The sequence below is a fragment of the Manduca sexta genome, unplaced genomic scaffold (genome assembly GCF_014839805.1).
Source record: "Manduca sexta isolate Smith_Timp_Sample1 unplaced genomic scaffold, JHU_Msex_v1.0 HiC_scaffold_930, whole genome shotgun sequence".
NCBI classification, from domain to species: Eukaryota; Metazoa; Arthropoda; class Insecta; order Lepidoptera; family Sphingidae; genus Manduca; species Manduca sexta.
Window position 1 is genome coordinate 1,505 of NW_023595773.1, and position 26,177 is coordinate 27,681.

The following is a 26,177-nucleotide window of genomic DNA, read 5'->3' on the forward strand; positions in this document are numbered from 1 at the left end:
GCCCCCCGTGCGGTGCCTGACTCGCCGGAGTCACCCGCTTCACCCGCGTCACCCGCGACCTCTACCGACTCATCTGAGTCATCCTCTTCCTCCGACTCGTCTGAGTCGGCCGTGTCCTCGGACGGACCTAGTCCGCCCGGGGAGCCCGGCCGGCGCCGTCGATCCCGACCTCGCCATGGATTCCGATCCAGGCGCACCCGTCTTATCCGATGTCCCCGTCGCTTGCGCGTCCAAGCGACCTGTTTCTCCTGCCCCTAGCGAATCGCGGTCTGGGGCCGCGTCGTCGGACCTCGACGACGACGGCTTCACGACCGTGAGGAACGGGCGCAGGAAAAAGCAGCGTAGCTCAGACGCTACCGCCTCCCAAGCGCCTTCTGCGCCGTCCGCGCCTTCCGCGCCCAAACAAAAACCCGCGGCTTCCCAGCCCGCGCCCGCTAGCTCGACGGATTCGTCGCCACCGACCCAACCTAAGGGGCCTAAAAAGCCACCGAAGGTCAATGTCCAACTTCCGAAGGGGCCTCCCTTCAGTCCTTTTTGATGCTCTCACCCGTGGGGGCATTAAAATCCCGCCCAATGCCTGGAACAGTGGCCAAAAACTGCTGTCCCTCCAGCCCGGGTCAATTAGCGACCACCGCGAATTGACCAAATTTCTAGATAGCAAACGCTATCATTATTACACCTTTGCGCTCCCGGACGAGCGCCGCTATAGTACGTCATCCGTGGCATACCCCTCCAAATGTCGGCCGCCGAGGTCCAACAAGGCCTCCAGGCCAAGGGCATCGCAGCCCTAGAGGTGCACCGGATGCACCGCGCATCGCGTTTGTCACGACGTGGCATTCAATACGAGATGGTCCTCGCCATCTTAGCTACCCCCGCAGACGTAAAAGCTCTTTACGAGCTACGCGACATCTCGGGTCTCGGCGGCTTCACTATCGAGACCCCACATAAGACTAGCGAGGTTGCGCAGTGTCACAACTGCCAAAAGTATGGTCACAATTCGCGTGGCTGTCGCCTCCCCGCCAGGTGCGTTAAGTGCCTCGGCGAACACGGCACGTCAGAGTGCCCGCGCCCGAAAGATAGGACTCAGTGCACGGAGCCGCCTTCGTGCACAAACTGCCGGCAATCTGGCCATCCGGCCAATTACCGGGGGTGCCCACGGGCACCCAAATACAAGTCCAATTATAGGACCAATCAGGCCCCTAAGGCCAAGGCCCCTCAGGCCGAAAAATTCGTTCTGGCCCCAGCCCCGACACGTAACCCGTGGTTTCCCGCCACGGTACGTGCCGACTCGCGTCCCCAGGCCCAAGGCGGTGGTTCTCCCGGAGGATCTCCCGCCACCCCGGCCACAACACCAGCAGCGGCGGCCACTGTTCCCGCTCTCCCGTCCCAACGCCCTCGACCTCCAAGGCTACCTCTTCCAAGGTAGCCAAGTCGAAGGCTCCCGCACCATCCAAACCCCAGGCGGCGGCGACTCCGGCGTCTAGCGGCGCGCCTCCTTCATTCTCTCTGGTTTCCCCAGAGATTATCGAACTCCACGCGCTGATCCACGACTGCTCGTCCAAAATGAAGGCACTGGGTCACTCTGACTCCGTCCTTTTCGCCCAAATCTATAACGCGCAACAGCGCATATTCCAGCTCACCATGGAATCCATTTTCTCTCCGTAATGGCTTCTCCAAACGGAAATAACCCATCGCGACTCAAGCCTCGCTCCCTCAGAGTGGGCTTTTTCAACCTTAATGGTATACGCGGCCAACGAGCCGAACTCTCAGACTTTGCTCGCGATCATAAATTGGACGTCTTCCTCCTCCAGGAAACGTTCCTCAAACCCTCTCAACGCAGTCCCAAACTCCCCAATTTCAATCTCGTGCGAAACGATCGCACCGATGGCCCTAAAGGTGGCACTCTCATTTACTACAAAAGGTCCCTGCATTGCATACCTCTCGACCCCCCCGAAAGCCTGAGCAGCATTGAGGCTTCAGTGTGCAGGCTTTCTATGACAGGACACCCGCCGATCACTCTGATCTCGGCCTATCTCTCACCTAGTAAGGAGCTTCACTCCAACGAACTAATAACCCTACTCAGTATGGGGAGTCCGTCCTTCTGGCGGGCGACCTTAACGCCAAGAACACTCTCTGGAACTGCAACTCTACCAACGGTAGGGGTGCGGTACTCGAGAGCTGTCTTGACGAAATTGATATGAGCATTCTGGTTCCTTCTGAACCCACGCACTATAGTTTTATGAACGATAGCTACAGACCCGATATATTAGATATAGCACTCGTAAAGAACGTATGTCTCAACGTGTGTTCTCTGCGAGTGGTACATGAATTAGATTCAGACCACAGACCTGTGATCTTAGATTTAGCCCCTCATAACGGTCCCTCAGACACAGGTCCTAACGATCGGGGTGAAAGTGTCGACGAATTGGCGGCTCTTGAGCACCAAACTCGCCGACACTTCATCTGATGTCCTCTCCTCTATTCCGCCCAACATCGTGACTCGCGAGGGAAACGACCGGCGCGATTCGCTCCTTCACCAACCATCTACACCACGTCTTGAGCGAAAGCTCCGAGAGGGTGCCCGAGACCGGCGACGGTCAAGGGCATCTTCCCGATGACGTGAGATGGGTGCTGAGGAGGCGAAACGCAGCACTAAAGGCCTGCGTGTCTGACCCCTCCCCGGATCGACGGCGTCTCGCGCGTTACCTCCAACGTGAGGCCAGACGTCGCGTAAAGGACGCCGTCGATTCGAGGTGGGAGCAGCACTTGTCGGAAATCCAACCGACCCACACGGCCTTTTGGAAGCTGGTCCGCTCTTTCAAGAGAAAGGATGTGGCCTCTTTTCCTCCGCTCAATCGTCCGAATCAACGCCCCGCGTTTGACGACGACGAGAAAGCGGAATTATTAGCCTCCACCCTGCAGTCTCAATGCTCGCTCGAAACAACTCCCGTAGACCACGATCATCTTGTTGCGGTAGACTCTTTTGTCGAAAGTAGGAACGCGATCCCTTCGCCGCCTATTCCGCGACCGTTACAAACAATCGACCCGGATGTCGACGCGCCCCCCGACCCCCTCGCGCCGGTGACGATCAAAGAAGTCGTCACTCTGATCAAGGCACTAAATAGGCGAAAAGCCCCCGGGGCTGACGGTATCCCCACTAGGTTACTGAAAATGCTACCGGGGCATCTGGTCAAGATTCTTGCTGACATCCTCAATGCAGCATTCCAGAACTGCTACTTTCCTGAGGCCTGGAAAGAAGCAGTCGTGATAGGGATTCACAAGCCGGGTAAACCCGCGTCAGATCCGGCCTCTTATAGGCCCATTAGCCTCCTTAGTACGATAGGGGAAACTTTATGAGCGGATCGTCCTCGACCGTCTCAAAATAGTAGCCAATTCTCACAATCTGCTCCCTCCGGAGCAGTTTGGTTTCCGTAATAGGCACAGTTGCGTGCATCAGATACTCCGCATCACGGAGCATGTCTACTCTAAATTCAAGTTAGGATTTTATACCGGTGCTCTCTTCTTCGATGTTGAGAAAGCATTCGACAAAGTGTGGCACAACGGCTTGCTGTACAAGCTGTACACTTATAACGTGCCCACACATCTCGTGCACATCATACGAGAATTTTTGTCGAATCGCGGTTTCAAATATCGCGTCGAGGGCACCCTCTCCTCTAGACATACCATCTCGGCCGGAGTCCCGCAAGGCTCCGCGCTATCACCCTTTCTCTTCTCGCTATATACTAGCGATATTCCTAAATTCAAAGACGCCCATCTGGCGCTATTCGCGGACGATACGGCGATCTACGCTTCACGTAGAGAGCCGGAACATGTGGTGCGCACTTTGCAGGCCGCCGCCGACCAGCTCGGCGAGTGGTTTCGCAAATGGCGCATCACTGTCAACCCTCCAAAAGCCAAGCCATCCTATTCCATAGGATGCCTAAGAAAGAAGCGCCTAACGCTTCAGTTAGATTGTCTGGCCAGATCATCCCTTGGACCCGTAAGGTCAAATATCTAGGTGTGTATCTTGATCAGAGTTTGACCTTCGCCCCACACGTAAATGCGGTACGCGCGCGAGCCGCATTCGCGATGTGCCAGCTCCACTGGCTCTTAAACCGAAAAAGTAAGATGTCTATCCGCAACAAGATTAGGATCTTTACTACGTGCGTTAGACCGATCATGACGTACGCGTCCCCCGTATTCGCGCATATACCGCCTGCTCGACTTAAGTGTCTGCAGGTGGTGCAAAACAAATTCCTCAGACGTGCACTCGGTGCCCCGTGGTACGTTCGCAATAGCAACCTCCACGTGGACACCGATATGCCGACCATCAGGCACTTTATGCACATGTCCAGCAGACGCTACTTCGATAAGGCGGTCAATCACCCGAACCCGTTAGTCCGATTAAATTCAAAATACACTCCATTCGACCGCGCGAAATGGAGAAGACCGCGTTCAGTTCTGTCAGATCCAGAGGACGATATAACTCTGGCAATACGTAGAAAGCACGAACTGCTTAAAAAGCTCAAACACTCTACACGACCGCTGCTCCGTCCTCGCCGTCGAGGACCTCGCCGCGTCCCCCGTCCTCCGACCCTTCTGATAATTCCGGCCCGGACGCCGATGTAACCATGTTAGATTGTTAGGTCGTTCCTTCGCACCTCTCGCGTTTCCACAAACGTTGATGTCCCCAAAACATCTCCTCTCAGTGGCCGTCCTGAGCCGAGGTCGTGACCCTTTAGAGGGTCGCCCTCAGCATGGTCACTTAAGGGCTCGCAGTGCCTAAAGCACGCACCCGCAAGACCGGTGTGTTTGTATAAGCCGGCCCTTGCCAGGCTAACAAACGTATGACAGAAACAAAAAAAAAAAAAAAAAAAAAAAAAAAAAAGTTATTTTTTAACTATATCACTTTATTCGAGAGCGCATCGTAACGTATCGTATCGTATAGCAGTGTAATATAACATAATATTATATAGCACGTACATTTGCGTTCTATATTCTTTTCTTTTTTTGTTTTTGATTTAAAAACAACAACACTACATCATGTCTGGACGTGGTAAAGGCGGCAAAGTCAAGGGGAAGGTCAAGTCTCGTTCTAACCGTGCCGGACTGCAATTCCCCGTGGGACGTATACATAGACTGTTGCGTAATGGAAATTACGCGGAACGCGTTGGCGCCGGTGCACCTGTTTATCTAGCCGCCGTTATGGAGTACCTAGCCGCTGAAGTTCTAGAGTTGGCAGGAAACGCCGCTAGGGACAACAAGAAAACCAGAATCATACCTAGACATCTTCAATTGGCGATAAGAAACGACGAGGAGTTAAACAAACTTCTCTCCGGTGTGACCATCGCACAGGGCGGCGTGTTGCCGAACATTCAAGCGGTGCTGTTGCCCAAAAAGACCGAGAAGAAGGCTTAATTAATTAGTTAGTAATTAATTATACCTTTATAAAATACCTAAAACTGTAACACCGACGCTGCGTGGGCACGCGTTGCACGTCGCAAACCATGAGCGAGCGAGTGAGCGCGCGCGCGCATACATAAAAAAAATTTAATAAATAAAGCGCGTGCGTGAGTTGTTAGGTAAATGGACAAAACAAAAGGCCCTTTTCAGGGCCGCAATATGATTCTTACTATCTACTATATACTCATTACTTACTTATACAATTGTATACGTAATGAGTGAGTAACAAATAATGTTTCGTTTCGACAATGAACGTTTAATTCTACAATATTATTAGTATTTGTTCACCTCTAATATACACTAGAATTGAGATTATGACACGATAAATAATATTTACCTTATCACAAAAAAAAAAACAAAATACAAAACCAAATGAATACAATTATTATTATTATTATTATTACTTACGTACTTACTCCCGCCGCATCACCGTGCCGTCGCGCAGCGCATTTTCCTCTGACGCACTCTGCTGTGATTGGCCGTTGGATGGACGTGAACGTGGCTCACCCGTTGAACGTTCTGCGCGCGAAAGTATTATATTTTTTAATACCAAAAATTTTATCGCGCATTCACATTGCGATTGAGGTATATCGCGGTCGTTACTGCATTCAATTAAATCAACTTCATTTAACAAAAACACAATATGCCACCCAAGACCAGCGGCAAGGCTGCCAAGAAATCTGGCAAGGCGCAGAAGAACATCTCTAAGACTGACAAGAAAAGAAGAAGCACAAGAGGAAGGAGAGTTACGCAATTTACATTTACAAAGTGCTCAAGCAGGTCCATCCTGACACCGGAATATCCAGCAAGGCGATGTCGATAATGAACTCGTTTGTGAATGACATTTTCGAACGCATCGCTGCGGAAGCATCTCGTCTGGCGCATTACAACAAGCGCTCCACCATCACATCCAGGGAGGTGCAAACATCTGTACGTCTCCTTCTGCCAGGCGAGCTGGCAAAGCACGCAGTCAGTGAGGGTACCAAAGCTGTCACCAAGTACACCAGTTCAAAGTGAGAGCTACTAGCTAGATAGTAATGTAAAATCGGTGGTGTGTGTGTGTATGTACGTAAACGCACGCATGCACGCAACCCGAACATACATACAACTTATGTCATCCAAAAGGCCCTTTTCAGGGCCACAATATATTTCATGAAATCACAGTTCAAACGCTCGCACGCACGCGCACGCACGCACGCACGAAGATTAAGTTAAGTTATTATTATAATTTAATTTGATCCGATGTTGTGTGCGTACGATGTGTGATGTTTTTGTGAGTGTGTGTGTAATGTGTATTGTTGTTTCTTTAAGGCATCTCGTCACAAAAAAAAAAATAAATAAAAAAAAAATAATAATATAAATATAATAATTTATAATAAGTAATAAAATAATACAAAATTCATTGTAATAATTCTCAACTGCTCTCAAGTGCTGAATAATAGTAGGTGAACCCTAGAGAGCACGTGGAGTTTTAAAATAAAATTTAATATGTGAGTAATAGGTACATATATACCTGCATGAAATAAATATTAAAATATAGTTGTAATACACTACCTACCTACCATTTTAATAAATTAAATAACACTATTTTGGACCACGTAACATAATATATTATACAAAAATAAATAAACAAATAATATCACCTACACACAAGCATGAATAATAATAATAATTATATATAGAAGATTAAAAATTAAAAGAAGAAAATATAAAATAAAAAATAATAATGCATTGACTACGAATTATGTATGTCCATTCATTATTTTCATAACATTATTATTATTATTATTATTTTATATTATATTAATTAATCTAAATATAAGATCTAAAGAGAGAAAAAAATAAAAAATTATATAGTCTAAAGAAAAGGACGGAAGATGAACGATTACAGGCCACTGCGGCGTTTTGGTATAAAAAGGCGCGCGCGAATGGTATGGTTTTACATTCTTAATCAAACCTCTGCGCGTGACGGTCGATCGCTTTGTGAGTTCGTTCGTTCGTTCGTTCGTTGTTTATTTATTTGTTTGTTTGGTTGGTTGGTTGATCAACACAATGGCGCGTACTAAGCAAACAGCTAGAAAATCAACCGGTGGCAAAGCGCCACGTAAGCAGCTGGCGACCAAGGCCGCCAGGAAGAGTGCTCCCGCAACAGGCGGAGTGAAGAAACCTCACCGTTACAGGCCCGGCACTGTCGCTCTCCGTGAGATCCGTCGTTACCAGAAAAGTACGGAACTTCTGATTCGCAAATTACCGTTCCAGCGTTTGGTTCGTGAGATAGCGCAAGATTTCAAAACCGATCTGCGTTTCCAAAGTTCCGCCGTCATGGCGCTGCAGGAGGCCAGCGAAGCTTACCTGGTCGGTCTTTTCGAAGACACGAACCTTTGCGCCATTCACGCCAAGCGTGTTACCATCATGCCAAAGGATATACAGTTGGCGCGCAGAATCAGAGGGAGAGAGCTTAAACGCCGCCGTTCGCTCTTGCAACCAACGTCGTCGTCGTCATCGTTGTAGAATAATAATAATAATAATAACAATAAATATTATTCAACACGACGGGTGTTTAAAATAATGTGCGCGCGTGCATCGCAGCTCGCTCCTCGCATATTATTAGAAACACATAATATCGCGAAACATTTATATTATTATATTTACAAATGAAGGCGAAATTGACGCACGCGTGATTCGCGCATCATGACTTTTAATCATTAAAAGGCCCTTTTCAGGGCCGCATATATTTCAAAATATAATTACAATTTGTTTCTTACATCGTCTACGAAACGAGACTCGGCAAGTAAACGACAGACTAAGTATATATTACCTTTATGGCATATTATATTCATAATAATATTACCGTACTCAACACTAAACACATAGATTTGTGTATATTGTTAATAAAATATTAATAATATTAACGCAACAAATTTAGGTTAGTTACCTTCTTAACTTTATAAAGAAAATAACATAATTACTGGTAATAATTATAATATCGATGAATCGATGAATTTTTTATATTTATAAAAATATATTTATTTATTTATTTTTTTTTTTTTTTTTTTTTAAAGAGAAGAAATTGAAGAGACTGCAAATTGCATCAACTCGGTAGCGGTAGGGGTTTTAGGATAACTTGCGGTGTCATTATTATATTGCCATCGTTTTCGCTGTCTCCGTGGGTTATTATAGCACCGTCGCGTTCCGCCTATCACAGCCGCGTGAGTAAGTTAGTATACCCCCCCCCCCCAACCATTCTCCTCGCGCGCTTCCTCCCCTCCCCAACCCGCGCCGTCGTTTTCGTCGTACGTGGCAGTATAAAAACGGGCGCATGGAGTTCGAACGGAACATATTTCGTGCGGACTGTCTGCCGAACGGATCTAACACAACGTAACATAATCGAATCAAACTAAACCAAAACAACAACAATGACCGGTCGCGGCAAGGGAGGCAAAGGTCTTGGAAAAGGAGGAGCGAAACGTCACAGGAAAGTTCTTCGTGACAACATCCAGGGTATCACGAAGCCTGCCATTCGCCGTTTGGCACGCAGAGGTGGAGTGAAGCGTATCTCCGGTTTGATATACGAAGAAACTCGCGGTGTGCTTAAAGTGTTCCTCGAGAACGTAATTCGTGACGCCGTCACGTACACAGAGCACGCCAAAAGGAAAACTGTCACCGCTATGGACGTCGTGTACGCTCTGAAACGACAGGGACGCACGCTCTACGGTTTCGGCGGTTAAGTCTCTCATGATGAATGCGTAAATCGTCCGTCCGTCCGTCAGCCCGTTCGTTTCGTTCGTTCGATCGTACGTCGTCAGTCACTTGAGCGTGAGCGAATCTCGCATTGTACGCGAAAATTGAACATGCGAATACCTATTGTAAGATCATAATCAATAAATACAACGACACAAATATTATATAATGCGTACAATGTGAAGGCCGCGCACAAAAAAATAAAATAAAAACAACAACAACGACGACAACGGCGGCGGCGGCGGCGGCGACGACGACGACGACGACGACGACGACGACGACGACGAGGGAGAACTAGGACGACGTTCTGCGCGCCATGTGACGACTGTAACACACCGACATGACAAAAGGCCCTTTTCAGGGCCGCAAATTGTTCATTATAATTACATAATATAATCATATTATGTGTGTACCTAAGTTTCTAATCGATAAAATAATGAATTCTACTTCTTGTATTACTTCAAATATTAATACGTAGGTTGGTAATTTTAATGATAATTATTGATCATGTACTTCCAGCCGACTTGACGATATGTGTATATTCTTCGTGTGTGAGACACCCCCCCCCCCCCCCCCCCCTCTCCCCGAACGCTACGAGAAGGAAATGCATGACTTATGATACTTATGTTTCGCGTTGTATGTCGAAATTGAGCGAAAACAGAGTGAATAATAAAAAAATAAATAAACCTAAAACTAACAATTGAATAAAGACATTATTCATTATCACGCAAGTTATAATAGTAACTGATTTAGTTAGTTCTATTTTAAATAATATAAATAGATAGGTAAGCGATACGATAACTTCTACTATTTGTTCTTAATAATAATGACTGACTGACTTACTGACTCGACTAGTTCGCTTTATTATTATTAAGTAACCAAGTACCTATGTACCCAGGGGTAGGTACGCACCTACAGTGTGCACTGTACACTTAGTTAATGTACTCGTATGTGTATTTATTGTACGTATTGAACTAAACATAATAATATTGCGTTAGGTATATTATATATTATTACATTATAATATTATATAAAAAATTGTAAATTATTAACGATACTCTGATCTGAATGTGTACTTATTTATGTATGTATGTATGATGTATGTGCGTTCGTGAGTGTTAGTGGTTCTCTAAAATTTATACTTAACGCACAGACACACAGACAGGCACAGACAGGCAGACAAATTATTTAAACATTCAATAATTCCGTCCATCATTGCTAAACAACGTAGGCCACCCCGATAGCCAGCCAGCCAGCCAGAGAGACAGCAAGCCGACCGACGCCACTAACTAATTAAATTATATTATATTATTATTATTCAATTATCAAAATCACACACACATTTTTTTTTTTTTTTTCTTTTTTGCTTCCACGCACTTCGCCTCGCGCCCGACTGCCCGACTGATGCTGCGCTCGCTGCTGATGCTGCTGCTGCTGCTCGTGGTGCCGCTGACGTGTGTGTGCGCGTTTGTGTGTGTTTTACCACCCTCTCATTTGTGTGTCGTTTTAATGTTAGGAAATGTTGATGAGCAATTATTATTGTTTCAATTATATAACGTTATACATTTAGCCATTTATTTGAATAACAATCAGCACTCCATTGTTTCGTATTTTAGAGATATATAACTTTTAAACATGACTACACGTGAACACGTTACCGAGTGGCGAAAATAAACAACTTTACTCAGATAACGGACGATCATATCGTGTATATATGTTTTGAGATAAATAAATCAGTTCATGGGGAATGAGGGCGCATAAACGTTTAATTGATGAATATATGAAAACAATGTTAAAATTCAATTTAAACAGACTGATGTTAGTGAAAAGTTCCAACTGTTCGTACGTGAAATCGTCTCGCGCCGCAAAGGCTCTCCTTACGGTATAGCCGCGTGTCAGCTAATGAAAATTTCTACCAACCTAGTGGCGACATCTGACGTCGTGTGAACTCTTTTGTATTGTATTTAAAAACAATTGCAGCATTTTAATATAATAATAATACTACTTACTACTACATACTTGTACTACTACTATTAATATTATTGTAAAAATAATAATAATATTATTACTACTATAATAATTATTATTATTATTATCATCGTTGTGGTGGAGTGTATGTTGCGCGCGTATTGTTGTGCATAATTTGAGAAAAACAACCAAAAAAGAAAAAAATATGGCAGACACAGCTGTTGCAACCGAAGCCCCAGCACCGGCAACCCCGGCAAAGAAAAACCTACCGCGAAGGCGGCGCTGCAGGCGCTGCCGCAAAGAAGCCCAAAGCTAAACCTACACATCCGAAGACATCAGAAATGGTGAACAATGCTATAAAAGAGCTGAAGGAACGAAGCGGATCATCGTTGCAGGCAATCAAGAAATACATCGCCGTCCAGTACAAAGTGGACGCTGAAAAATTGGCACCTTTCATTAGAAGATATTTGAAGAGCGCCGTCGAATCGGGCACACTTATACAAACAAAAGGGAAGGGCGCTTCTGGATCTTTCAAACTTGAATCAAAATCTGCAGCGTCGAAAAATCAAAAATCAGCCGGCGGTGTCGGCGGCGGCAGCGGTGGCAGCGGTGGCAGCGGCGCAGGCGGTGGACCTGGAAGAAAAGCCGGATCGAAGGGCAACACTGCGAGCGGCGCTGCCGCGTCGGCCGGTGGTAAATCTAAGAAGGCGACAGCGGCGGCAGCAGGCAGCAGATCTAAAAAGCTGCGGCTGCTGCTGCCGCTGCAGGTGGTGGGGCGAACGCGTCGTCATCGTCCGCAACGTCGCCGGCTAAATCGAAATCTTCATCTTCTCGGCCGCCGCCGCCGCGACGAGAGACAAGAAAGCCGCAGCTGCCAAAAGAAGCCGGCGACCGCAGCGAAGAAAGCTGCAGCACAGGGTAAGGCCAAAAGCGCAGCCGCACCGAAGGCCAAGAAATCCGCCAAACCGCCAACCAAGAAACCTAAAGCTCCTAAGCCCAAGAAGGCGGCCGCCTCAGCCTCTGCAGGAAAGGCCTCCAAGCCGGCCGCCAAGAAAGCTTCAGCCGCCAAAAAGTGAACGCGATATGCTCACAATGCACCTGCGTAAATTGCCATTGCCGTTGTCGTCGTCGCGTTCAAGTCACATTAATAACAACATCATCAACATCAACAAGTACAAATATGATTATTATTATTGTGACGGAACGCGAGGGAGGCGCGCGCGTGTGCGATCCATGACGCACAAACATATACACATACAACAGCCCTTTTCAGGGCTAACAAATATTTCAAATCCAATCTACGCACTTATTTATTATTATATAATATAATAAGTGTGAATTTTAACATTAAGTTTCTTAAGTTCGACAAGATGACGAAGTCTTTACATGCATACATACACACACATACATAATATGAATATGTATTATTATAATGTAATATACCTGACTCCAGATCTACCTATCTATCTACCTACTCATTTTTTTTATTTTATTTATTGATTCGTTCAATTTGGTGGGACGTAAGAATTCCATTTTTACGATGAATTCATACAATATACATACATATAGACATTGACATACAAATCGCACGAGTGGCCGAATTATATTATAATATTTTGGATTTTACCGAATAGCTATATATTATATAAGAAAAAAAAATATGTGAGGGAAAATACTTAATATAATCGCACCTAATATAATATATTATTATATTACAATATTATATTGTGTGTTGTATTGTGTGTACGTCATATTGTAAAATTCGAAGTTTCGTTTAGTTTTGTGGCCGTCACGGCATGACCGACAGCCGCGTGGTTTATTGCTCGCCGCGCAAGCGGCGAACGATCGTGATTGGTCTATTTTAACGCGCTCGATCTCGCTCCCACCACTATTACGCGTAGTAAGTGCAGAATATAAACACCGGGGACGCGTTATTTTTTAACCATATCACTTTATTCGAGAGCGCATCGTAACGTATCGTATCGTATAGCAGTGTAATATAACATAATATTACATAGCACGTACATTTGCGTTCTATATTTCTTTTTCTTTTTTTGTTTTTGATTTAAAAACAACAACACTACATCATGTCTGGACGTGGTAAAGGCGGCAAAGTCAAGGGGAAGGTCAAGTCTCGTTCTAACCGTGCCGGACTGCAATTTCCCCGTGGGACGTATACATAGACTGTTGCGTAATGGAAATTACGCGGAACGCGTTGGCGCCGGTGCACCTGTTTATCTAGCCGCCGTTATGGAGTACCTAGCCGCTGAAGTTCTAGAGTTGGCAGGAAACGCCGCTAGGGACAACAAGAAAACCAGAATCATACCTAGACATCTTCAATTGGCGATAAGAAACGACGAGGAGTTAAACAAACTTCTCTCCGGTGTGACCATCGCACAGGGCGGCGTGTTGCCGAACATTCAAGCGGTGCTGTTGCCCAAAAAGACCGAGAAGAAGGCTTAATTAATTAGTTAGTAATTAATTATACCTTTATAAAATACCTAAAACTGTAACACCGACGCTGCGTGGGCACGCGTTGCACGTCGCAAAACAAGAGCGTGCGATTGAGGGCGCGCGCGGATTAATAAAAAAAAATAATTTAATAAATAAAGCGCGTGCGTGAGTTGTTAGGTAAATGGACACAAACAAAAGGCCCTTTTCAGGGCCGCAATATGATTCTTACTATCTACTATATACTCATTACTTACTTATACAATTGTATACGTAATGAGTGAGTAACAAATAATGTTTCGTTTCGACAATGAACGTTTAATTCTACAATATTATTAGTATTTGTTCACCTCTAATATACACTAGAATTGAGATTATGACACGATAAATAATATTTACCTTATCACCGACTCAATAATTAACAAACCAATCTACCTAACTACCTACCTACCTATCAATACTCGCCCAAACTCAGGGCGAGTTCGCAATGAACATATTCATGTATTATTAATTAATACACAGTAGTATTTGATGGTCGACATAATACTATTATGATGTTTGTGCTAAAAAAAAATCATCCAAAAATCGTCCGAAAATAGAACTGAGTTTAAGTATTAAATGAAAAAAAAAAAAAAAAAAAAAACACAAAAGAAAATGTCTACTTTTACCATCTATCTACCCCACATACATAATGTTATTTATACGATAGTAGGTTATGTTAAAATAAAGCAAAAAAAAAAAAAAAAAATACAAAACCAAATGAATACAATTATTATTATTATTATTATTACTTACGTACTTACTCCCGCCGCATCACCGTGCCGTCGCGCAGCGCATTTTCCTCTGACGCACTCTGCTGTGATTGGCCGTTGGATGGACGTGAACGTGGCTCACCCGTTGAACGTTCTGCGCGCGAAAGTATTATATTTTTTAATACCAAAATTTTATCGCGCATTCACATTGCGATTGAGGTATATCGCGGTCGTTACTGCATTCAATTAAATCAACTTCATTTAACAAAAACACAATATGCCACCCAAGACCAGCGGCAAGGTTGCCAAGAAATCTGGCAAGGCGCAGAAGAACATCTCTAAGACTGACAAGAAAAGAAGAAGCACAAGAGGAAGGAGAGTTACGCAATTTACATTTACAAAGTGCTCAAGCAGGTCCATCCTGACACCGGAATATCCAGCAAGGCGATGTCGATAATGAACTCGTTTGTGAATGACATTTTCGAACGCATCGCTGCGGAAGCATCTCGTCTGGCGCATTACAACAAGCGCTCCACCATCACATCCAGGGAGGTGCAAACATCTGTACGTTCTCCTTCTGCCAGGCGAGCTGGCAAAGCACGCAGTCAGTGAGGGTACCAAAGCTGTCACCAAGGACACCAGTTCAAAGTGAGAGCTACTAGCTAGATAGTAATGTAAAATCGGTGGTGTGTGTGTGTATGTACGTAAACGCACGCATGCACGCAACCCGAACATACATACAACTTATGTCATCCAAAAGGCCCTTTTCAGGGCCACAATATATTTCATGAAATCACAGTTCAAACGCTCGCACGCACGCGCACGCACGCACGCACGAAGATTAAGTTAAGTTATTATTATAATTTAATTTGATCCGATGTTGTGTGCGTACGATGTGTGATGTTTTTGTGAGTGTGTGTGTAATGTGTATTGTTGTTTCTTTAAGGCATCTCGTCACAAAAAAAAAAAAAAAAAATAAAAAAAAAATAATAATATAAATATAATAATTTATAATAAGTAATAAAATAATACAAAATTCATTGTAATAATTCTCAACTGCTCTCAAGTGCTGAATAATAGTAGGTGAACCCTAGAGAGCACGTGGAGTTTTAAAATAAAATTTAATATGTGAGTAATAGGTACATATATACCTGCATGAAATAAATATTAAAATATAGTTGTAATACACTACCTACCCACCATTTTAATAAATTAAATAACACTATTTTGGGACCACGTAACATAACATAATATACAAAAAATAAATAAACAAATAATATCACCTACACACAAGCATGAATAATAATAATAATTATATATAGAAGATTAAAAATTAAAAGAAGAAAATATAAAATAAAAAATAATAATGCATTGACTACGAATTATGTATGTCCATTCATTATTTTCATAACATTATTATTATTATTATTATTTTATAATATAATAATAAATCTAAAAATAAGATCTAATGAGAACAAAAAAAAATAAAAAATTATAAAGTCTAAAGAAAAGGACGGAAGATGAACGATTACAGGCCACTGCGGCGTTTTTGGTATAAAAAAGGCGCGCGCGAATGGTATGGTTTTACATTCTTAATCAAACCTCTGCGCGTGACGGTCGATCGCTTTGTGAGTTCGTTCGTTCGTTCGTTCGTTGTTTATTTATTTGTTTGTTTGGTTGGTTGGTTGATCAACACAATGGCGCGTACCAAGCAAACAGCTAGAAAATCAACCGGTGGCAAAGCGCCACGTAAGCAGCTGGCGACCAAGGCCGCTAGGAAGAGTGCTCCCGCAACAGGCGGAGTGAAGAAACCTCACCGTTACAGGCCCGGCACTGTCGCTCTCCGTGAGATCCGTCGTTACCAGAAAAGTACGGAACTTCTGATTCGCAAATTACCGTTCCAGCGTTTGGTTCGTGAGATAGCGCAAGATTTCAAAACCGATCTGCGTTTCCAAAGTTCCGCCGTCATGGCGCTGCAGGAGGCCAGCGAAGCTTACCTGGTCGGTCTTTTCGAAGACACGAACCTTTGCGCCATTCACGCCAAGCGTGTTACCATCATGCCAAAGGATATACAGTTGGCGCGCAGAATCAGAGGGAGAGAGCTTAAACGCCGCCGTTCGCTCTTGCAACCAACGTCGTCGTCGTCATCGTTGTAGAATAATAATAATAATAATAACAATAAATATTATTCAACACGACGGGTGTTTAAAATAATGTGCGCGCGTGCATCGCAGCTCGCTCCTCGCATATTATTAGAAACACATAATATCGCGAAACATTTATATTATTATATTTACAAATGAAGGCGGAATTGACGCACGCGTGATTCGCGCATCATGACTTTTAATCATTAAAAGGCCCTTTTCAGGGCCGCATATATTTCAAAATATAATTACAATTTGTTTCTTACATCGTCTACGAAACGAGACTCGGCAAGTAAACGACAGACTAAGTATATATTACCTTTATGGCATATTATATTCATAATAATATTACCGTACTCAACACTAAACACATAGATTTGTGTATATTGTTAATAAAATATTAATAATATTAACGCAACAAATTTAGGTTAGTTACCTTCTTAACTTTATAAAGAAAATAACATAATTACTGGTAATAATTATAATATCGATGAATCGATGAATTTTTTTATATTTATAAAAATATATTTATTTATTTATTTTTTTTTTTTTTTTTTTAAAGAGAAGAAATTGAAGAGACTGCAAATTGCATCAACTCGGTAGCGGTAGGGGTTTTAGGATAACTTGCGGTGTCATTATTATATTGCCATCGTTTTCGCTGTCTCCGTGGGTTATTATAGCACCGTCGCGTTCCGCCTATCACAGCCGCGTGAGTAAGTTAGTATACCCCCCCCCCCCCCCCAACCATTCTCCTCGCGCGCTTCCTCCCTCCCCAACCCGCGCCGTCGTTTTCGTCGTACGTGGCAGTATAAAAACGGGCGCATGGAGTTCGAACGGAACATATTTCGTGCGGACTGTCTGCCGAACGGATCTAACACAACGTAACATAATCGAATCAAACCAAACCAAAACAACAACAATGACCGGTCGCGGCAAGGGAGGCAAAGGTCTTGAAAAGGAGGAGCGAAACGTCACAGGAAAGTTCTTCGTGACAACATCCAGGGTATCACGAAGCCTGCCATTCGCCGTTTGGCACGCAGAGGTGGAGTGAAGCGTATCTCCGGTTTGATATACGAAGAAACTCGCGGTGTGCTTAAAGTGTTCCTCGAGAACGTAATTCGTGACGCCGTCACGCACACAGAGCACGCCAAAAGGAAAACTGTCACCGCTATGGACGTCGTGTACGCTCTGAAACGACAGGGACGCACGCTCTACGGTTTCGGCGGTTAAGTCTCTCATGATGAATGCGTAAATCGTCCGTCCGTCCGTCAGCCCGTTCGTTTCGTTCGTTCGATCGTACGTCGTCAGTCACTTGAGCGTGAGCGAATCTCGCATTGTACGCGAAAATTGAACATGCGAATACCTATTGTAAGATCATAATCAATAAATACAACGACACAAATATTATATAATGCGTACAATGTGAAGGCCGCGCACAAAAAAATAAAAATAAAAACAACAACAACGACGACAACGGCGGCGGCGGCGGCGGCGACGACGACGACGACGACGACGACGACGACGACGACGACGACGACGACGACGACGACGACGACGACGAGAACTAGGACGACGTTCTGCGCGCCATGTGACGACTGTAACACACCGAATTGACAAAAGGCCCTTTTCAGGGCCGCAAATTGTTCATTATAATTACATAATATAATCATATTATGTGTGTACCTAAGTTTCTAATCGATAAAATAATGAATTCTACTTCTTGTATTACTTCAAATATTAATACGTAGGTTGGTAATTTTAATGATAATTATTGATCATGTACTTCCAGCCGACTTGACGATATGTGTATATTCTTCGTGTGTGAGACCCCCCCCCCCCCCCCCCCCCCCTCCCCCCCGAACGCTACGAGAAGGAAATGCATGACTTATGATACTTATGTTTCGCGTTGTATGTCGAAATTGAGCGAAAACAGAGTGAATAATAAAAAAATAAATAAACCTAAAACTAACAATTGAATAAAGACATTATTCATTATCACGCAAGTTATAATAGTAACTGATTTAGTTAGTTCTATTTTAAATAATATAAATAGATAGGTAAGCGATACGATAACTTCTACTATTTGTTCTTAATAATAATGACTGACTGACTTACTGACTCGACTAGTTCGCTTTATTATTATTAAGTAACCAAGTACCTATGTACCCAGGGGTAGGTACGCACCTACAGTGTGCACTGTACACTTAGTTAATGTACTCGTATGTGTATTTATTGTACGTATTGAACTAAACATAATAATATTGCGTTAGGTATATTATATATTATTACATTATAATATTATATAAAAATTGTAAATTATTAACGATACTCTGATCTGAATGTGTACTTATTTATGTATGTATGTATGATGTATGTGCGTTCGTGAGTGTTAGTGGTTCTCTAAAATTTATACTTAACGCACAGACACACAGACAGGCACAGACAGGCAGACAAATTATTTAAACATTCAATAATTCCGTCCATCATTGCTAAACAACGTAGGCCACCCCGATAGCCAGCCAGCCAGCCAGAGAGACAGCAAGCCGACCGGACGCCACTAACTAATTAAATTATATTATATTATTATTATTCAATTATCAAAATCACACACACATTTTTTATTTTTTTTTTTCTTTTTGCTTCCACGCACTTCGCCTCGCGCCCGACTGCTCCGACTGGATGCTGCGCTCGCTGCTGATGCTGCTGCTGCTGCTCGTGGTGCCGCTGACGTGTGTGTGCGCGTTTGTGTGTGTTTTACCACCCTCTCATTTGTGTGTCGTTTTAATGTTAGGAAATGTTGATGAGCAATTATTATTGTTTCAATTATATAACGTTATACATTTAGCCATTTATTTGAATAACAATCAGCACCCATTGTTTCGTATTTTAGAGATATATAACTTTTAAACATGACTACACGTGAACACGTTACCGAGTGGCGAAAATAAACAACTTTACTCAGATAACGGACGATCATATCGTGTATATATGTTTTGGAGATAAATAAATCAGTTCATGGGGAATGAGGGCGCATAAACGTTTAATTGATGAATATATGAAAACAATGTTAAAATTCAATTTAAACAGACTGATGTTAGTGAAAAGTTCCAACTGTTCGTACGTGAAATCGTCTCGCGCCGCAAAGGCTCTCCTTACGGTATAGCCGCGTGTCAGCTAATGAAAATTTCTACCAACCTAGTGGCGACATCTGACGTCGTGTGAACTCTTTTGTATTGTATTTAAAAACAATTGCAGCATTTTAATATAATAATAATACTACTTACTACTACATACTTGTACTACTACTATTAATATTATTGTAAAAATAATAATAATATTATTACTACTATAATAATTATTATTATTATTATCATCGTTGTGGTGGAGTGTATGTTGCGCGCGTATTGTTGTGCATAATTTGGAGAAAACAACCAAAAAAAGAAAAAATATGGCAGACACAGCTGTTGCAACCGAAGCCCCAGCACCGGCAACCCCGGCAAAGAAACCTACCGCGAAGGCGGCTGCCGCAGGCGCTGCCGCAAAGAAGCCCAAAGCTAAACCTACACATCCGGAAGACATCAGAAATGGTGAACAATGCTATAAAAGAGCTGAAGGAACGAAGCGGATCATCGTTGCAGGCAATCAAGAAATACATCGCCGTCCAGTACAAAGTGGACGCTGAAAAATTGGCACCTTTCATTAGAAGATATTTGAAGAGCGCCGTCGAATCGGGCACACTTATACAAACAAAAGGTAAGGGCGCTTCTGGATCTTTCAAACTTGGAATCAAAAATCTGCAGCGTCGAAAAATCAAAAATCAGCCGGCGGTGTCGGCGGCGGCAGCGGTGGCAGCGGTGGCAGCGGCGCAGGCGGTGGACCTGGAAGAAAAGCCGGATCGAAGGGCAACACTGCGAGCGGCGCTGCCGCGTCGGCCGGTGGTAAATCTAAGAAGGCGACAGCGGCGGCAGCAGGCAGCAGATCTAAAAGCCGCGGCTGCTGCTGCCGCTGCAGGTGGTGGGGCGAACGCGTCGTCATCGTCCGCAACGTCGCCGGCTAAATCGAAATCTTCATCTTCTCGGCCGCCGCCGCCGCGACGAGAGACAAGAAAGCCGCAGCTGCCAAAAGAAGCCGGCGACCGCAGCGAAGAAAGCTGCAGCACAGGGTAAGGCCAAAAGCGCAGCCGCACCGAAGGCCAAGAAATCCGCCAAACCGCCAACCAAGAAACCTAAAGCTCCTAAGCCCAAGAAGGCGGCTGCCTCAGCCTCTGCAGGTAAGGCCTCCAAGCCGGCCGCCAAGAAAGCTTCAGCCGCCAAAAGTGAACGCGATATGCTCACAATGCACCTGCGTAAATTGCCATTGCTGTTGTCGTCGTCGCGTTCAAGTCACATTAATAACAACATCATCAACATCAACAAGTACAAATATGATTATTATTATTGTGACGGAACGCGAGGAGCGCGCGCGTGTGCGATCCATGACGCACAAACATATACACATACAACAGCCCTTTTCAGGGCTAACAAATATTTCAAATCCAATCTACGCACTTATTTATTATTATATAATATAATAAGTGTGAATTTTAACATTAAGTTTCTTAAGTTCGACAAGATGACGAAGTCTTTACATGCATACATACATACACATACATAATATGTATATGTATTATTATAATGTAATATACCCGACTGCATATCTACCTATCTATCTACCTACTCATTTTTTTTTTTTTTTTTTTTTTTATTTTATTTATTGATTCGTTCAATTTGGTGGGACGTAAGAATTCCATTTTTACGATGAATTCATACAATATACATACATATAGACATTGACATACAAATCGCACGAGTGGCCGAATTATATTATAATATTTTGGATTTTACTGAATAGCTATATATTATATAAGAAAAAAAAAATATGTGAGGGAAAATACTTAATATAATCGCACCTAATATAATATATTATTATATTACAATATTATATTGTGTGTTGTATTGGTTATTGGCTCGCCGCGCAAGCGGCGAACGATCGTGATTGGTCTATTTTAACGCGCTCGATCTCGCTCCCACCACTATTACGCGTAGTAAGTGCAGAATATAAACACCGGGGGACGCGTTATTTTTTAACGATATCACTTTATTCGAGAGCGCATCGTAACGTATCGTATCGTATAGCAGTGTAATATAACATAATATTATATAGCACGTACATTTGCGTTCTATATTCTTTTCTTTTTTTGTTTTTGATTTAAAAACAACAACACTACATCATGTCTGGACGTGGTAAAGGCGGCAAAGTCAAGGGGAAGGTCAAGTCTCGTTCTAACCGTGCCGGACTGCAATTCTCTCGTGGGACGTATACATAGACTGTTGCGTAATGGAAATTACGCGGAACGCGTTGGCGCCGGTGCACCTGTTTATCTAGCCGCCGTTAGGGAGTACCTAGCCGCTGAAGTTCTAGAGTTGGCAGGAAACGCCGCTAGGGACAACAAGAAAACCAGAATCATACCTAGACATCTTCAATTGGCGATAAGAAACGACGAGGAGTTAAACAAACTTCTCTCCGGTGTGACCATCGCACAGGGCGGCGTGTTGCCGAACATTCAAGCGGTGCTGTTGCCCAAAAAGACCGAGGAAGAAGGCTTAATTAATTAGTTAGTAATTAATTATACCTTTATAAAATACCTAAAACTGTAACACCGACGCTGTGTGGGCACGCGTTGCACGTCGCAAACCATGAGCGACAGCGAGTGAGGCGCGCGCGCATACATAAAAAAAAAAAATTTAATAAATAAAGCGCGTGCGTGAGTTGTTAGGTAAATGGACAAAACAAAAGGCCCTTTTCAGGGCCGCAATATGATTCTTACTATCTACTATATACTCATTACTTACTTATACAATTGTATACGTAATGAGTGAGTAACAAATAATGTTTCGTTTCGACAATGAACGTTTAATTCTACAATATTATTAGTATTTGTTCACCTCTAATATACACTAGAATTGAGATTATGACACGATAAATAATATTTACCTTATCACTGACTCAATAATTAACCAACCAATCTACCCACCTACCCACCTTACCTATCAATACTCGCCCAAACTCAGGGCGAGTTCGCAATGAACATATTCATGTATTATTAATTAATACACAGTAGTATTTGATGGTCGACATAATACTATTATGATGTTTGTGCTAAAAAAAAATCATCCAAAATCGTCCGAAAATAGAACTGAGTTTAAGTATTAACTAAAAAAAAAAAAAAAAAAAAAAAAAAAAACAAAAAAGAAAATGTCTACTTTTACTATCTATCTACCCCACATACATAATGTTATTTATACGATAGTAGGTTATGTTAAAATAAAGCAAAAAAAAAAAAACAAAATACAAAACCAAATGAATACAATTATTATTATTATTATTATTACTTACGTACTTACTCCCGCCGCATCACCGTGCCGTCGCGCAGCGCATTTTCCCTCTGGACGCACTCTGCTGTGATTGGCCGTTGGATGGACGTGAACGTGGCTCACCCGTTGAACGTTCTGCGCGCGAAAGTATTATATTTTTAATACCAAAATTTTATCGCGCATTCACATTGCGATTGAGGTATATCGCGGTCGTTACTGCATTCAATTAAATCAACTTCATTTAACAAAAACACAATATGCCACCCAAGACCAGCGGCAAGGCTGCCAAGAAATCTGGCAAGGCGCAGAAGAACATCTCTAAGACTGACAAGAAAAGAAGAAGCACAAGAGGAAGGAGAGTTACGCAATTTACATTTACAAAGTGCTCAAGCAGGTCCATCCTGACACCGGAATATCCAGCAAGGCGATGTCGATAATGAACTCGTTTGTGAATGACATTTTCGAACGCATCGCTGCGGAAGCATCTCGTCTGGCGCATTACAACAAGCGCTCCACCATCACATCCAGGGAGGTGCAAACATCTGTACGTCTCCTTCTGCCAGGCGAGCTGGCAAAGCACGCAGTCAGTGAGGGTACCAAAGCTGTCACCAAGTACACCAGTTCAAAGTGAGAGCTACTAGCTAGATAGTAATGTAAAATCGGTGGTGTGTGTGTGTATGTACGTAAACGCACGCATGCACGCAACCCGAACATACATACAACTTATGTCATCCAAAAGGCCCTTTTCAGGGCCACAATATATTTCATGAAATCACAGTTCAAACGCTCGCACGCACGCGCACGCACGCACGCACGAAGATTAAGTTAAGTTATTATTATAATTTAATTTGATCCGATGTTGTGTGCGTACGATGTGTGATGTTTTTGTGAGTGTGTGTGTAATGTGTATTGTTGTTTCTTTAAGGCATCTCGTCACAAAAAAATAAATAAAAAAAATAATAATATAAATATAATAATTTATAATAAGTAATAAAATAATACAAAATTCATTGTAATAATTCTCAACTGCTCTCAAGTGCTGAATAATAGTAGGTGAACCCTAGAGAGCACGTGGAGTTTTAAAATAAAATTTAATATGTGAGTAATAGGTACATATATACCTGCATGAAATAAATATTAAAATATAGTTGTAATACACTACCTACCTACCATTTTAATAAATTAAATAACACTATTTTGGACCACGTAACATAATATATTATACAAAAATAAATAAACAAATAATATCACCTACACACAAGCATGAATAATAATAATAATTATATATAGAAGATTAAAAATTAAAAAGAAGAAAATATAAAATAAAAAATAATAATGCATTGACTACGAATTATGTATGTCCATTCATTATTTTCATAACATTATTATTATTATTATTATTTTATATTATATTAATTAATCTAAATATAAGATCTAAAGAGAGAAAAAAATAAAAAATTATATAGTCTAAAGAAAAGGACGGAAGATGAACGATTACAGGCCACTGCGGCGTTTTGGTATAAAAAGGCGCGCGCGAATGGTATGGTTTTACATTCTTAATCAAACCTCTGCGCGTGACGGTCGATCGCTTTGTGAGTTCGTTCGTTCGTTCGTTCGTTGTTTATTTATTTGTTTGTTTGGTTGGTTGGTTGATCAACACAATGGCGCGTACTAAGCAAACAGCTAGAAAATCAACCGGTGGCAAAGCGCCACGTAAGCAGCTGGCGACCAAGGCCGCAAGGAAGAGTGCTCCCGCAACAGGCGGAGTGAAGAAACCTCACCGTTACAGGCCCGGCACTGTCGCTCTCCGTGAGATCCGTCGTTACCAGAAAAGTACGGAACTTCTGATTCGCAAATTACCGTTCCAGCGTTTGGTTCGTGAGATAGCGCAAGATTTCAAAACCGATCTGCGTTTCCAAAGTTCCGCCGTCATGGCGCTGCAGGAGGCCAGCGAAGCTTACCTGGTCGGTCTTTTCGAAGACACGAACCTTTGCGCCATTCACGCCAAGCGTGTTACCATCATGCCAAAGGATATACAGTTGGCGCGCAGAATCAGAGGAGAGAGCTTAAACGCCGCCGTTCGCTCTTGCAACCAACGTCGTCGTCGTCATCGTTGTAGAATAATAATAATAATAATAACAATAAATATTATTCAACACGACGGGTGTTTAAAATAATGTGCGCGCGTGCATCGCAGCTCGCTCCTCGCATATTATTAGAAACACATAATATCGCGAAACATTTATATTATTATATTTACAAATGAAGGCGAAATTGACGCACGCGTGATTCGCGCATCATGACTTTTAATCATTAAAAGGAAACGACAGGGACGCACGCTCTACGGTTTCGGCGGTTAAGTCTCTCATGATGAATGCGTAAATCGTCCGTCCGTCCGTCAGCCCGTTCGTTTCGTTCGTTCGATCGTACGTCGTCAGTCACTTGAGCGTGAGCGAATCTCGCATGTACGCGAAAATTGAACATGCGAATACCTATTGTAAGATCATAATCAATAAATACAACGACACAAATATTATATAATGCGTACAATGTGAAGGCCGCGCACAAAAACTAAAATAAAAACAACAACGACGACAACAACGGCGGCGGCGGCGGCGGCGACGACGACGACGACGACGACGACGACGACGACGAGGAGAACTAGGACGACGTTCTGCGCGCATGTGACGACTGTAACACCACGAACTGACAACAGGCCCTTTTCAGGGCCGCAAATTGTTCATTATAATTACATAATATAATCATATTATGTGTGTACCTAAGTTTCTAATCGATAAAATAATGAATTCTACTTCTTGTATTACTTCAAATATTAATACGTAGGTTGGTAATTTTAATGATAATTATTGATCATGTACTTCCAGCCGACTTGACGATATGTGTATATTCTTCGTGTGTGAGACACCCCCTCTCCCCGAACGCTACGAGAAGGAAATGCATGACTTATGATACTTATGTTTCGCGTTGTATGTCGAAATTGAGCGAAAACAGAGTGAATAATAAAAAAATAAATAAACCTAAAACTAACAATTGAATAAAGACATTATTCATTATCACGCAAGTTATAATAGTAACTGATTTAGTTAGTTCTATTTTAAATAATATAAATAGATAGGTAAGCGATACGATAACTTCTACTATTTGTTCTTAATAATAATGACTGACTGACTTACTGACTCGACTAGTTCGCTTTATTATTATTAAGTAACCAAGTACCTATGTAC

The 26,177-nt window shown here is 42.8% G+C and overlaps 7 protein-coding genes and 5 pseudogenes across 7 annotated transcripts; all 12 read left to right on the forward strand.

Annotated features, from left to right (window-relative positions):
- The first annotated feature begins 4,860 nt into the window (after positions 1-4,860).
- LOC119193705 (histone H2A) lies at positions 4,861-5,621 on the forward strand. Its single transcript, XM_037447330.1, has one exon. The coding sequence runs from the start codon at positions 5,044-5,046 to the stop codon at positions 5,416-5,418; it is 375 nt and encodes a 124-aa protein (XP_037303227.1). The 5' UTR covers positions 4,861-5,043; the 3' UTR covers positions 5,419-5,621.
- A 209-nt stretch (positions 5,622-5,830) lies between these two features.
- LOC119193708 (histone H2B-like) lies at positions 5,831-6,969 on the forward strand. Its single transcript, XM_037447332.1, is given in 2 exon segments — positions 5,831-6,181; positions 6,184-6,969. Coding segments are annotated over 2 exon segments (372 nt in total). The 5' UTR covers positions 5,831-6,106; the 3' UTR covers positions 6,481-6,969.
- A 335-nt stretch (positions 6,970-7,304) lies between these two features.
- Positions 7,305-8,193, forward strand: LOC119193704 (histone H3-like). Its single transcript, XM_037447329.1, has one exon. It carries the CDS (start codon positions 7,516-7,518, stop codon positions 7,972-7,974), a length of 459 nt encoding a protein of 152 aa, XP_037303226.1. The 5' UTR covers positions 7,305-7,515; the 3' UTR covers positions 7,975-8,193.
- A 577-nt stretch (positions 8,194-8,770) lies between these two features.
- On the forward strand, positions 8,771-16,675 carry LOC115453171 (histone H3-like). The gene is made up of 3 exons (XM_037447334.1): positions 8,771-9,177; positions 11,595-11,607; positions 16,066-16,675. Exons 1-3 carry the CDS (start codon positions 8,880-8,882, stop codon positions 16,529-16,531), a joined length of 777 nt encoding a protein of 258 aa, XP_037303231.1. The 5' UTR covers positions 8,771-8,879; the 3' UTR covers positions 16,532-16,675.
- On the forward strand, positions 11,160-12,390 carry LOC119193702 (annotated as a pseudogene).
- On the forward strand, positions 13,222-13,716 carry LOC119193707 (histone H2A-like). Its single transcript, XM_037447331.1, is given in 2 exon segments — positions 13,222-13,331; positions 13,333-13,716. Coding segments are annotated over 2 exon segments (375 nt in total). The 5' UTR covers positions 13,222-13,259; the 3' UTR covers positions 13,636-13,716.
- Positions 14,408-15,519, forward strand: LOC119193710 (annotated as a pseudogene).
- A 748-nt stretch (positions 16,676-17,423) lies between the features above and the next one.
- LOC119193711 lies at positions 17,424-17,962 on the forward strand (annotated as a pseudogene).
- Positions 17,963-19,931: 1,969 nt separating this feature from the next.
- LOC119193701 lies at positions 19,932-21,214 on the forward strand (annotated as a pseudogene).
- Positions 21,215-21,653: 439 nt separating this feature from the next.
- Positions 21,654-22,173, forward strand: LOC119193712 (annotated as a pseudogene).
- Positions 22,174-23,105: 932 nt separating this feature from the next.
- On the forward strand, positions 23,106-23,690 carry LOC119193709 (histone H2B-like). Its single transcript, XM_037447333.1, is given in 2 exon segments — positions 23,106-23,264; positions 23,267-23,690. Coding segments are annotated over 2 exon segments (372 nt in total). The 5' UTR covers positions 23,106-23,189; the 3' UTR covers positions 23,564-23,690.
- A 692-nt stretch (positions 23,691-24,382) lies between these two features.
- Positions 24,383-25,246, forward strand: LOC119193703 (histone H3-like). Its single transcript, XM_037447328.1, has one exon. The coding sequence runs from the start codon at positions 24,594-24,596 to the stop codon at positions 25,107-25,109; it is 516 nt and encodes a 171-aa protein (XP_037303225.1). The 5' UTR covers positions 24,383-24,593; the 3' UTR covers positions 25,110-25,246.
- Positions 25,247-26,177: the final 931 nt, after the last annotated feature.